Source organism: Barbus barbus (assembly GCF_936440315.1).
Source record: "Barbus barbus genome assembly, chromosome: 16".
NCBI classification, from domain to species: Eukaryota; Metazoa; Chordata; class Actinopteri; order Cypriniformes; family Cyprinidae; genus Barbus; species Barbus barbus.
The window spans coordinates 28,225,438-28,239,531 of record NC_136744.1 but is presented as its reverse complement, the minus strand read 5'-3'; the positions used below and the strand labels follow the sequence as shown (position 1 = coordinate 28,239,531).

At 35.4% G+C, this 14,094-nt stretch overlaps 1 protein-coding gene across 1 annotated transcript in view; it reads right to left on the bottom strand.

Moving 5' to 3' along the window:
- LOC306882099 (anaphase-promoting complex subunit 1-like) overlaps positions 1-14,094 on the bottom strand; it is a 73,332-nt gene that overhangs the window by 29,754 nt on the left and 29,484 nt on the right. Inside the window, exons 22-31 of the mRNA XM_079436567.1 lie at positions 10,101-10,179; positions 8,608-8,644; positions 8,414-8,487; positions 7,691-7,869; positions 6,576-6,802; positions 5,713-5,831; positions 3,923-4,194; positions 1,656-1,890; positions 1,436-1,527; positions 588-722 (exon numbers count right to left, since the gene is read on the bottom strand). Coding sequence (XP_079292693.1) covers positions 588-722; positions 1,436-1,527; positions 1,656-1,890; positions 3,923-4,194; positions 5,713-5,831; positions 6,576-6,802; positions 7,691-7,869; positions 8,414-8,487; positions 8,608-8,644; positions 10,101-10,179 — 1,449 coding nt within the window. The remainder of the gene's footprint in view (positions 1-587; positions 723-1,435; positions 1,528-1,655; positions 1,891-3,922; positions 4,195-5,712; positions 5,832-6,575; positions 6,803-7,690; positions 7,870-8,413; positions 8,488-8,607; positions 8,645-10,100; positions 10,180-14,094) is intronic.

Here is a 14,094-nt window from a genome sequence, read left to right as displayed (position 1 = left end):
CAGCCTCAAAACCTTAATGACTTAGAGAGGGTCTGCAAAGAGGAGTGGGACAAAATCCCTCCTGAGATGAGTGCAAACCTGGTGGCCAACTACAAGAAACGTCTGACCTCTGTGATTGCCAACAAGGGTTTTGCCACCAAATACTAAGTCATGTTTTGCGAAGGGGTCAAATACTTATTTGACTCATTAAAATGCAAATCAATTTATAACTTTTTTTGAAATGCTTTATTCTGTCTCTCACTGTTCAAATAAACCTACCATTAAAATTATAGACTGATCATTTCTTTGTCAGTGGGCAAACGTCCAAAATCAGCAGGGGATCAAATAATTTTGTTCCCCACTGTATATATGTATAGAACTGGGACATTTGACAAGTCACCATACTATCATTTATTGTTACATTGTTCACTGCACCAGATAAATAGTATGCAGCAGATAGCATATTAGCGTTGTGTTCTGAACAACACTTGCTTTCTCACAATAATTTAAACTGTCAAACATGGCCACATGAGAGGTGTGGCATTATTCTCAGCACAAAAAATCTCTAGATGAATACATGCTCTTTGATGGTTATGTAATGACTCCACCTTGATCTGATAGCTGGGAGACTTGTGTTTCTCTCTGTTGATGCCAGCATGTGTGCGCCGATGACCTCCCACCATATACTGATAGAGCTGCTCGGGCACGTTCAGGTCAGTCATCCCGATCAGGTTACTGCCGTGCTGCAGAGAGAAGCAAAGAGCAAACAGCTGGGTCAGCGTGGGAATAATTCTGATTACCATCTCCCACAGATGCACACAATGCATGCTTTTGCTGAACGAGTCTGCATGCTTTTCATAATAAACAAAATAACTATAAATGACATTTCAAATATTATTCGTACAATCAGATTTTTTGGAAATAGCCCATAATTTGTGCGCATGATAATGTGTTTATGGGTAATTCAATATATTTGTAAAAACTGCTCTTAAGATTAAATAATTTTATTTAAATCTTATTCTATTTTAATTCTACTTAAATTCAAATCAGTTAAATTCTTCAATTATCAATTTTTTACTATATCATATTACAAATATTAATTCAATTTATTTATTATATATAATTATATTAATAAATATTTTAATATATTTATTTTTAAGTGTTTTATATATTTATATTTTTCCATGAAATAAATGTAATTAAAAATATATATAACATTCATATTGTTATACTGATTATACTAAAAAAAATACTACTTCAGAAAGACATTTTTGAGAAGTTGTACACTGGACAGGACTAAAGACAACAATGATAGTGTGTGTTGTTTTTAGTTCTGTTGAAAAAGTGGATAATTTAGGGATTTTTCTGGCCACTGTGCTCCTCCAAGTTGGTTGCAGTTGTTGCTTACTATGGAAGGAAAAGGATCAAATTCACAAAACGCTTTGGAAACACTCACTCCCAGGCAGACCATGCCAAGTGCCAGTCCTGCTGCTAGGGAGTAGGACTCCCTATCCGTACAGTACTCCATCTCAGGACCAGGTGGACGTCCTTGGGGACAACACAACAAACAGCTGTTACAGACACAGATATGACACTAAACTCAACAATTCAATCATGAATGAGCACAACTGAGAACAGCTCGTTTCATTTCATGGCATGCCATCATACACACTAACCGATCTCTGCCAGTAACACCTCTGCGTTGTGCCGGTGACCGGTGCCCTGGTAAACCAGACCGATGCCGACCACAGCGGCCACTTGCACGCTGTGAGGCACGTCCAGCTCTGTGGAGGTGGGCGGCAGCAGCGCGGGAATGTGGATGCTTAGCAGACGGGTGATAGACATGTCCATGGTGCCCAGTTTGGCAGCAGAAACACCTAGCAGCAGCCCGATACTCGTCATCTCGTGACCCTGATTCAGAGGAGACAAGACAGAACCATGTCATAAAATATATATATTGCATATATATATGACCACATGATGGAATGCTAATCTAATGCTAAACCGAAAGAATACTAAACTTATTATATACTGGCAGCAACGACCTGCATCCTACAGTGCCGTCCCAAATATTGCAAGCTAGATTAGCAACACGGAACATGTTAGAGTCAAGTCTATGCATTTTGCATAAAGATTTATGTGGTGCATGTGTTGCTGCCTATGTAGAGTGCTGCAAATCAGTCACTTCAGGTTCAATTACAGTTGGAGGCTGTCTTAGAAAACAGCTCCCTATGTAGCCGGCATAAAGCCAGGCAGATTTTAAAGCAAAGTCAGTGTGTCCATATCTCATGATCTGACGAAAAGTCCAAATAGCAATCTCTCTCCATTCAAGCACAGAATGGATTCAGAGTGAGCAGTGCAACCTTGGGACTCAATTAACACTTTATCCATTCATTAAACTCACTCATTCATTCATTTCTAAATGTGCATGAAGTAAAACAGGATGTTTTTCTACCAGATTCTTGTAAAATCGGCAGGAGTACTATCAGAGAATAGAAAGCCCGGCCGCAGTGTGAGAGCGGGCAGTGTAAACACCAAACTAGCTAAAGGATCGATATAGCTTATAGATTACAGATATGCTCAGCGACCACAGAAAGTATCAACAAAGCCTGGCCTGACTGGAAATGAGAGAGCAGCACACGTTACTGCCCTGTGAACTGTCAGAATGAAACTCAGCTCTACGTTTGCCTTTCATGTGAGAAAAACAACAGGATGAGAGCAAAAACCCCAGAAAACATGCAAACCTGACAGCTCCGATGCTAAAAATGGCGAGATAAGAGATTTACGAGGAGGAGGAGGAGGAGGAAGAGAGGTCTAGTTTTCAGGAAGAGCCTCTATGAACTGTAGGTCCATTAGAAGGAAGGAATAAATTCAACTTCTAGCCCACTTCTGCAGTGCACTTCATCACTGCGCGTCCAATTCTAATTAAGCGAAACGTAACTTTTTTTAATAACTTTCTCAATTCCATTAAAAGCCATTATGCTAAATTGGTCTGGTTTTGTTCCTCTGAATAACCACTAGAATTAACATCGCCCGCAAACTCCTGATTCCAACCTAGATCTCCATTATAGACAAGCGCAGGTGACTCACGCAATCGAAGACGAATCATCCTGTTAGCTACACATGAATGTTTGGATTTGTCACATGCTGCTGTATGGGATCGGTTATCTGGGCCATCTTTAGTAAACATCTGTCTACGTCTTACAGGTGGTCACGCTAGATTTTGTTTCTCACTTGCAGTCATACGCTTGCAAATGCAGTGTTTATTACAAAAACAGGGCCATAGGTCCAATCTGAAAAGTCTAAATTAATACAATACTGTATGTAAAATAAATTACAAGACGCTTACCTTGTATTTGTGAAAAGATCTAAGTAGTATGTTTACATTTTTAAAAGCTGTCATTCACGTGGTTGTCTACGTTTCTTTGTGGATCCCACAAAGAGTGTGGACCCCAGGGTTATCATCATTAACTAAAATTATTAAAAACATTTTGAATTGAAATAAAGTGAATATAAATTTAATTTTCATATTTTTTGAAATTATGATTAAATTAAATTACTACATTTATGATAGGTTAGTTACAATAAACAAATATACAATAAATCAAATGATATATTTTTTGTGTTATGCATTAATATGACTATTAACATAAATATTCAAAATGACAAATAATTACTAAAACTGAAACTAATTTATATTAAAATTAACTTAAAAATGGAAATATAAAAATAAAAGCTAATTCAAAATAATAAAAAGTATTAACACTTCTAATTATTTTATAATACTACATTATAAATAATGACATATCACTGGACCATGGAGAGTGACATCATATCCTGTTGCCCTCATTGACTGCAGTGTCACTTTCTAGACCTAAAACTCATTATTGAAGTTCATAATCACTACATTCATCAAAACCTCCCATCTGAGGCTGTAACTGACCTTGGTGAGGTAGTCGTGGATGTTAAGTGTTGCTAGTTTAGTGAGGTGGCCGTTGAGGCCCAGTGCCATGAGGAAACCGGCGTATTCGTTGGCCAGGTCAGCACTTTTGGGTTTGTTGTACGCAATCCAGGCAGATTCCACCTGAGAAGCAGGGGCGATCTTAAGACCAGCCGCCACACCGTTGTGAAAGCTGGGCCAGCTGGTCATGTTGGGCGGCACATCGATGTTACCGCTGTTCAGATCCACCATGGTGTTTCTGGGAGGAGCGCGGCCTGGGTGGAGAAGACAAAAGAGAAGGGACATTATTCAAACTGCATTGTTTGCTGGGTTCAACAAAAATACATAAAATAAGAAAATGGTGGGAAAGTGAGGAAAGACATAAAAGGGCAGCAATTTTGTGCCCTTTAGCTAGTAAATTACAGAGGAAGAGGTTTTTCAATAAAATGATACTATAAAGCATTAACTAAAATTTCTGTTTTTCCATGCAAAACTTGCCATTGCAATGCATGGGTGTTGTGGGTGCATTTAAAAAAATAATTACGCTCAAATTTAAGATTTATGTATTTGTATTGCATATAAAATTTCCATCCATTTGGATCAGTTTTTAACTAAATAAATTAATGTAATGCAAATTTGTCAGTCATACAATAGTGAAACAGGTCAGATTTCAGCAACAGTACTAAAAAACTGGAATGTTTTAAAAACACAATAACCAAGTCTATATATTCATCACCAATAATTCCCATTTTGTTTCAATCTCAAACATTATATAACCGTTCCACAGCTATCCAATGTTCAATGTTACTGTTTTACCAAAATATACTGAATTTTCACAATGATCAGATTTATTATGACTCTAAACCATTTGGATAAATGCATTTTGATAACATGATTTCTTTTTAAGAAATACCAAATCAAAAATCAGATCCAGATAGTAAATATGCACTACATAGAGTGGAGAAATCTTGTCTTTCTTACCCGATTCATTCATGTATGATAAATATGAATTGCATTAAGTTTAATATTTTATGATAAACTTAGTGCTGGGCAACGATTAATAACATCCAAAATAAAAGTGTTTGTGTACATAATATATATATATATGTGTGTGTGTGTGCTGTGTATATTTATTATGTATATATAAATACACACACATGCATGTATATATTTAAGAAAAATATTTTGTTTATAAATTAAATATATTTATATATAACAAATTATATGAATATAAATATATACATGTAAATACATGTGTCTTTATATATACATAATAAATATACACATATTAAACAAAAACTTTTATTTTGGATGTGATTAATCGCAACTGATCGTTGCCCAGCACTAGTTAAATTAAAATTTTATACGCAATTCAAATACATAAATCTTACATTTTTTAATATTTTTGAGTGTGGTCGCTAGAGTGCTGCTACGCAGTTACTAGGGTGTTCTAGATCATTACTTAGTAGCCTAATTTGAAAAAGGCCATCCAAAAGTCGACATGATATTTTTGTTGTTCAAATCCTTACATATAAGCAATGGTGATGTTTGCCTTAAAAACAGCAAAGACCACTAAGGGTCCTGGGCAAACGTTTTCTTTCCAACTGATGTGAAATTGTTGAAGATAGAGTGAAAGATATAACGCTGTGGTGGGAATGGTGGGAGGTTTGCAACGTCTGGTCACAGTTACTGCCAAACAAAATTCAACAGGGCTCTTAAAAACTGCTTTCCTAGCCCTGTAAAACTATTCATTAGAACACTTCAAAAGCAGGGGCGATGGTTTATGAGAGTACCAGTCAGGTTGAGTTTGGGCACAGGGAGTGGTTCGGTTGGCACAGGATGGTATGAGAAAAGAGTGAAGAGTCCCCGTCCCACCGGAAGAGCCATGGTGCGCTGGCACAACTGCAGCAGTCTGCAACAAAAATAAGAAGAGCAATGCTGAATTTAAGTGTAGAGAATGGCACAGATTTAGAAAAGAACACTTCCAGGGTTCGTTTCAGCATATGTTCACTTAGTTCTTTAAAGATACCATCAGAAACCTACACGCTTAAAAATAAAGGTTAAAAAGCAGGTTTTTTTTTTTTTTTAATTTCTAATCTAAAGAACCTTTTTCCACAGTACACTCTTAAAAATAAAAGTTCTTTATTGGCATTGATGGAATCTTTCCAGGAAATCCATGGAATCTTTTCACTGCACAAAAGGCTCTTCATAGTGAAAAAAGGTTCTTTAGATTTTTACAATGTTCTTCACACTAACAAAAAAAGGTTATTTTATACATTGTTCACTGAGAGGTTCTGCAACTGCAAATGGTTCTTCTATGGCATCGCTTAAAAAAAAACCTTGAAATCTTTACATTTATAATATTTTTTTGTGCAACAGAAAGGTTCCTTGGATATTAAAGGTTCTGCATGGAACCATAGATGCAAATAAAGAACCTTTAAGAGTAAAAGTTATAGAAGAACTGTCTTTGGTTCCCCAAAGAACCTTTCTGTGAACAGTTCCTAAAAGAACCCTTTTTTCCTAATCTAAATAACCTTTTTCCACTATAAAGAAACTTTTGTGGAATTGAAAGGTTCCGTGGATATTAAAGGTTCTTAATGGAACCATAGATGATTGCCAATAAAGAACATTTTGTTTTAATGTTGAGCATGCTCACTTGTTCTCTTTCTCCTCTATGTACTCATGGTCACTGACTTCAGGGAGGTGGGTCACATTGACCCGGACAGGTCTGGAGCTCTGGAGCAGACGGCGGACCTCCTGCACCCTCAGATCCTGACTCCAGATCAGCCCGGTCACCTCTGGGTGCAGGTCTGTCATACCATCCTCTTCCTCGTCGGCTTCACTGGTGACTGGTGGCTCAAGCATAACATTCAGACCCACAGTCTAGAGAAAACACAAACACACTGAATGAACAATGAAATTACATTGCCCTTGAGTGTGGACAATTCAGTTATTTTATAATTACTTTATAATGCAGCATTCACTTCATTACTTCAGAATAACAGTAATTACACTAGACAATACTGGTCTTAAATACCATATTCAAGTCTTCAGCTCTATTCAGACAGTAGTTGTTTTAACTGGGGACGGGAGTTATATTCAGCAAAGCCACCATCCAGGAGACAATAATTCATCATGGTTTTTAGAAAGACAAAAATAGCTTTATAAATTCGTTTTGAGCCCTACTAAGTGCCCTAGGTTTCTTTTTGACATTTTGTATGAAAATGAATACGCAAGTGTGAACACATGAATAATATAAGCAACATTTTTATATAGAAACATGATCAAAATGAAAGGAACAGTTAAAATAGTCAGGCACCTTTTGTAAAATGTTTTTGTCTTATATGATTTATTCTTTTTGTATTGTCTTAATACAGTATAATTTATATTTTATCTAGTAAAAACATTGCTGCTATTGTTAACTAAAACGATGTTGAGCATTATTAAAAATACTTTTCGGTAACTGAAATAAAGCTATATAAATAAAATATTAAATGAAAAACTTGACTTTAAAAATTTGAAGCTGAAGGACTAAAATGACTGAAACTGAAAAATAAAGCTACATGAAAATGTTTTTAAAAAGCACAAATTAATCTAAAACTAGAATGAAAACTGATAATATAAAAATAAAAGCTAATTCAAAATATTAATACTAGTACTCATTCACACTAATATATCAACTCTTTACATAATAAAAAAAAACAATAATAATAATAAAATTCAAATGGCAAAGCAATATCTTGTTTCTTTACATCCGATTCACTTTCTCACCGATTTACGATTGGCTAGGGTCACTTTGTGAGCTTGTCTGGTCAGGTCCTGTCGTCCAATCAAAGCACAGACCTCCTCAGACCAATCAGAGCAGGGATGTTCTCTGCACTGGTAGATGGCGTCTCTGATTGGCAGAGCCACACCAAATGGAACCGACTCCAGATCCTTCAGTGTAAATCCTGAGGTTTAAAAAAGCAAAAGCATTTAAAATAGTGTGTAGTCACATATCCCTTGTGACAGGATATACAGATCTCATATATCGGTAAACCAACAAAGGCTGCAGGATCTGAGCAGGTGGATTTTGACCAGACATCTACATTCAAAGCTACATTTAATAGAAATTCAGGAGCTTTAGTAGGATTGTGAGTCCAGTATTAAGTCTAAAACATACTTCACATGTACTTGAATGCAAATTCGATTTCCGAAATTGTTCCAAATGAAAGTATGCACTGGATTTTTCTGTCTTTCTCCTTCAGTAAACTACTGTCATGGCAAAGCAACATAATCATGCAAAGTAAAATTAAAGTAGAACTGCTTACATCTGTTTAAATCTAGCTTATCTGAATGAATGCAAGACATTTGGAGGAAATTCTATCACCTCCTTGAGTACTGCAGTTTGTTACCATCAGAGAAACAACAATGCATCTTAAATACGGGACTGTGTGCTTGCAATGTGCTGGCCAAGCTCTCATATTTGCAAGTGTGTACTTGTGTCACTCTGACCTGCAGAGGTCAACCACACCACCAGCTTCTCAGCCAGGCATCCAGATGAAGGTGTGGGCTTCACGCTGCTCTGCCTGAGAAACACACCCCACAATCAAACACGCTGGAGAAATCAGCTGACTAGGATTTATGAGTAGAGACTTATCTAGAAAAACAAACATAAGGCCACATGACAATAAACAAACCATAGGTACCTTCTCAGAAAAGGATCACTCGTGTTTTTCTTTTGCCCTGCGAATACATGGAAATTTATTTTAAAAAACAATAACGATACACTCACCTATTAATTTCCCCTGGTTTTTGCATTATCAAATGTACTTAAAATGCTAGAGTATGAAACAATTAAATATACACTACCATTCAATAGATTAGGGCCAGTAAGATTTTTTTTTTTTTTTTTTTAAGAAATGAATAGCGTCCTTTTATTCAGCAAGGATGCATTAAATTGATCAAAAGTGACAAAGACATTCATAATACTACAAAAGATTTCCATTTCCAATAAATGCTGTTCTTATAAACTTTATATGTATCGTAAACTAAAAAAAATGTGATTTCCACAAAAACATAAAGCAGCACAACTGTTTCTTAAGCCATAAATCAGTATATTAGAATGATTTCTGAAGGATTATCTGACTCTGAAGACTGGAGTAATGATGCTGAAAATTCTGCTTTGCATCACAGAAGAAAATCTAAATAGAAAACAGTTATTTTAAATAGTAATATTTCAAAACTTAGTTTTTTTGTATAAATAAATGCATCCTTAGTGAAGATAGGAGACTTCTTTCAAAAACATTAAATCTTACCACCCCCAAACTTCAAATAGTAGCGTAGGTTCGAATATCTAATCTAATAAACTTTTGTCCCAGACTCTGTCTAAAATACATTTTATGTACCAATGTTTGTGAACTGAGTGCAATGAATTTTATTTTTTAAACATTTAAATAATCGTCTGATTACATTTACATTTATTCATTTAGCTGACGCTTTTATCCAAAGCGACTTACAATTGCTATATATGTCAGAGGTCGCACGCCTCTGGAGCAACTAGGGGTTAAGTGTCTTGCTCAGGGACACATTGGTGTCTCACAGTGGATTCGAACCCGGGTCTCTCACACCAAAGGCATGTGTCTTATCCACTGCGCCATCACCACCCCTATTACAAAATTTAATGATTATTACAAAAGATTATATCTGCAGTTAGAGCACTAACGTTAGGTCTTAATCAAGAAACACAATCAAACTTCTGCGCACTTCAAAAACCATTACATAAATTGTTGCATTTAATCTAACAAGACAATTTCTACAAGAATAGTATTTTGAACGATTTACACAAAATTTGTGTTTAATGCAAAAGGCCCTTCATGTGCAAAATGATTTCTCTATTCTAAAACAACCCATGTGAAACCAACGGAGTTACTCAGAAAAAGCAAAACTTAATTTTCAGATTGGTCTAGCATGAAAATTTTAGCTACTTGTTCACTGTTGACCAACAATCTGGTTTTTAAATTTATGATCCATAATATCAGTCAAAAAGTCTACATTTGTGCATCCAAATTACCATGTAATGTAATGATTGAATTTATCCTCCTATTTATTAGTGTACATGCTTGACAGGAAGTCTAGTGTCAGGCCTGAGGACAGTAAAGAGCCTCTCATTAGCCTCTAATCTCACACACATACAGCCCACCTGCTGACAGCCTGGAGAGGTACTTCAACATGTTTGTGGAGATCGCATCCTCATCTCCGACCACGTACAGGGCATAACTCTGAGAGACAGACAGAGAGGAAGAGGATAGGACATAAAGAGAGTTGGTATTAACAGTGGGGCAGTACCTGTGTGGTTTTGGTTTGCTGCGGTCATGACAGTCGTGTGAGGAAAGAATGAACATATTTCGCAGTCATCAACCACACGCATGACTGCATGCATAACAACCGCAGATCACAGGTAATATGGCTCATTCAGAACATCGAATGTAAATTATTATGAAAACAAAAAAAACTCACCAAAATGCATTTCAGAAATCAAGCATGAAGTCAGTATGGAGTTATTGGTATTGTATTGGCTCGAAATCTGTTCCAATGTTTTAATTGTTAACAAAAACTTTTAAAACTGATTTTTATAAAGAGAAATAAAGCTAAAATAAAACACACTCGATGAAAAAGTAAATGAAAAATTAGAAATGTTTCCTTGGCAACTAGATGAAATAAGCTTAAGCTGAAGAACTCAAATATATCTGAAATAAAAATTAATCAAATTATCATAAACAAAAACTAATAAAATGACAAAAGTTTACACTGAAGTACTAAAATTCCAAAACTTCTAAAATTAACAGAAAACTAAAACTGAAATAAAACAATTGAAACTACTGAGATTTGTTTTTATGCCAAAAGCACATAAAATAAAAAATAAAAAAACTAAAATTATCACGAAAACTAAAAATATAAAAATAAAGCCAATACAAAAGGTTAACAAAAACTACAACTGCATAAGTAATACTTCAAAAACACTGGTCTGTTCACGACTAGTTTAGATAACTAGTTTTACTAACTACTAGTGGCTTAAGCAAAACTCTGAAAAACTGAAATCTGAATGTATTTGAAATCACTAATAACCTGATTTAACTTTGGCACATCCAATATCTAGTGCTTTCTCACAAATTGTGCTTATATAAATCAACGTGGTACTTAAATACTTCTGAACAGACTGTGAATATACGGGCACAGACTTTAATTCAACGTGTTGTGAGTGAAATGTCTGAGTGAAAACTTGAGTGTTTAAATGTAAGTCTAACAACAGCATTTATTTTTCTTCAGGATAGATATGGCTCTGGTCCTTTCTTCATTGTCTAAGGGTCTATTTCACCTGATTAAGAGTCCAAACAGGTGAAAACACCACACCTCTCCTCAACCCGCTCCACAAAAACCACTACTCTATGCACTGTATGAACCACAGTAATGCTGATGCTTTCCTTAGCAATTACCACTAAATATAATAGGGAGAAAGAAAGGGGTTGGAAAAGAGAGAGAGACAGGCAGTGGGAGTGTAAGTACAAAGGGATAAAATGGATGCTCTAATGTTCTGGACTTTAATCTAAGGGACGGGAATGGTGGGGTAAACACAGCCCATAATTGCGTAACGGTTTGTCAGCACCTCGGTGGGGTTGTGCGTCACTTTGCTTTGCCTGATGGAAGGAAGTACAAAACAAACACACACACCATGACCTCTCCTATCGCCCTCTCGAGTGATTCAGACCTCCACTTCCACGGACTAATTAAGGAGGGGCATCTGTGCCGCTCATGTACACACTCACAGGACGCAGAGGACACCCAGGGATGACTCGGTGCTCGCAAAATGTCATTATGATTAGCTTGCAGCACTTTGCCATCTAACTGCTTGACATTTATATAGAACATGTGTGTGAGTTAAGGGCAGGACACCCGGTTCCTCTGCTCACTGTTAGCGCCCCCTGTTGGGCATCATCCAACACCCATTCAGAAGATTGGGGTCAGTTAGATTGTTTTAAAGAAATTAATACTTTTACTCAGAATAATTACAGCAAATAAATTTATAATGTCACAAAAGATTTCTATTTAATACAAGCTCTTTAGAACTTTGTTCATCAAAGACTCTTGAAAAATAAAATTAAATCACAGTTTCCACAAAAATATGAAGCAGTACAATGGTTTGAAACACTGATAGTAATAAGAAATGCTTTTTGAGCAGCAAATTTTGCACTATATTTACAGGGTTCGTACAGAAATTGCAAAATTAAATTCCAGGACTTTCAAGGACTTTAAGCACGATTTATTTTGGTTTTCAAGGACTAAAATCAGAGATCTGACTTATCAAACAATACTGTTATTATCTTTCAAATTATAATACATAAACTAATAAAGCAATGGTACAAATTAAGTGCAGCTCAAGCAAAGCATGCAGTGACTGGCCATTTTAACATTTAAAACTATACTATGGCAAAGTACATTTTCCTATTATTTTATGAATACATGATTGACCTGAAGAATAAAAGCTATATCATACACTTGGAAAATATGAGCTATATCAAGCTTATAGACGCTAGAGGTGTGACAATAAACTTAGCTCGTTAAATAAAACTAAATACAGACACTTGGTTCACTAGAATGAGAGAATATTTTAATACTATTTTTAAGAAATGTTCAATTGCAAAACATGTCTTTTAATCACAAAACAATGCAGTTGTATTTTGAAATGTTTGAACTAATCTAGGGCCATAACTAACAATTATTTTGGAAATCAAGAAATCGACTGATTATTTTGACAATTGAGTAATCTGATCATTTTTAGTAATAAAAATAAACCTAAGTGAAAAACAGGCTTTAATATGACTATATTTATATATAAACTAACGATGAGGCAATCATAATTGGTTCAAATAAAGTATTAAATCCAAGTAATTACATGGTTTTATTGAACAAAACTATTAAAATGCATAATGTAATATGCCTAATTGCCTATATATAATATGAATATACATTATGTATTATAACAAATTCCTGCAGAGGGCGCCAATGTTTCATTTTCAAGCGTTATTCAATGAAGTTTAAATCCATTTAACAAGCAAACTCAGAGCGACTTTTATTTTTAAATCGCGATGTACAACAAATCGCATGTTTAGAAATATGTTGATGTATTCTCCTGTGTTGGCATATGTTTGTAAATGATTTACATTACAAATCTACACTGATAACACACACTGATTTCCCAGATGAACGTTAAGCAACACAAACTCCAGCATATGCTGAGGAAGAGTTTGTGGACTGAGCTGCTGAGATGGAGACGCGTTTCATGCTTTTAAATGACAAAATGCGTCAGACTTTATATGCGTTCCCAAATGAAACCCAAACGAACAGCACATGCAATAAAAGACCGAGCAATATAATGCAAGCTGAAATATCGCGAGATCTCGTGCGCTCCCAAACGCCAGGAGAAATGGTAATGATTAACACACGCAGCATTGTTAATTTTGCATGAAAATATTGTTTTTATCGAAAACTAATATGAACAATAATTTCATGTATACTGCCTTTTAAAATTTCAAGTACTTTTCATAAATATGGCTGTTTTCAAGGGGTTTCCAGGACTTAAATTTCAAAAAGTCAAAATCAAGTACTTCAAGCACTTTAAGCACCTTGTATGAAACCCTGCATTTAAATAAAAACATTTATATTAAAATTAATTTTTTCCTCAGTATTTCTGTTTTTACTGTATTTTTGATTATATAAATGCAGCCTCAGTGAGCATAGAATCTTAAAATAAAAAATCTTACCAAATTTTGAACGTTATCTGCAATGCTCTGGGATTGAAAATCTGATTTAAATGCAGTCTATTCTCTAGATTACTATAACGTCAATCTCCAATTATGTTATTGGTCACAGTCAGCAGACAGTAATAACGAAGCGTCATTTCGGGATGGACATCACTGAATGTAATGTCAGCTTGCAGCTCAGCGAGTGAGTCAGAACCGCTCTGACTGATTCAGTGAGTTCATTGAGTTAAAGATTCGTCAGACTGATTCAAACTGGCTTTTTGAATGATTCACTGAAAGAACTCCTCATAACAGTCATGCATTTGTGAATTGGACTGAACTGGTCAGACTGTAGAACAATTAGAGAAGGATGTGAGCACCTGTATTTTTCAGGAG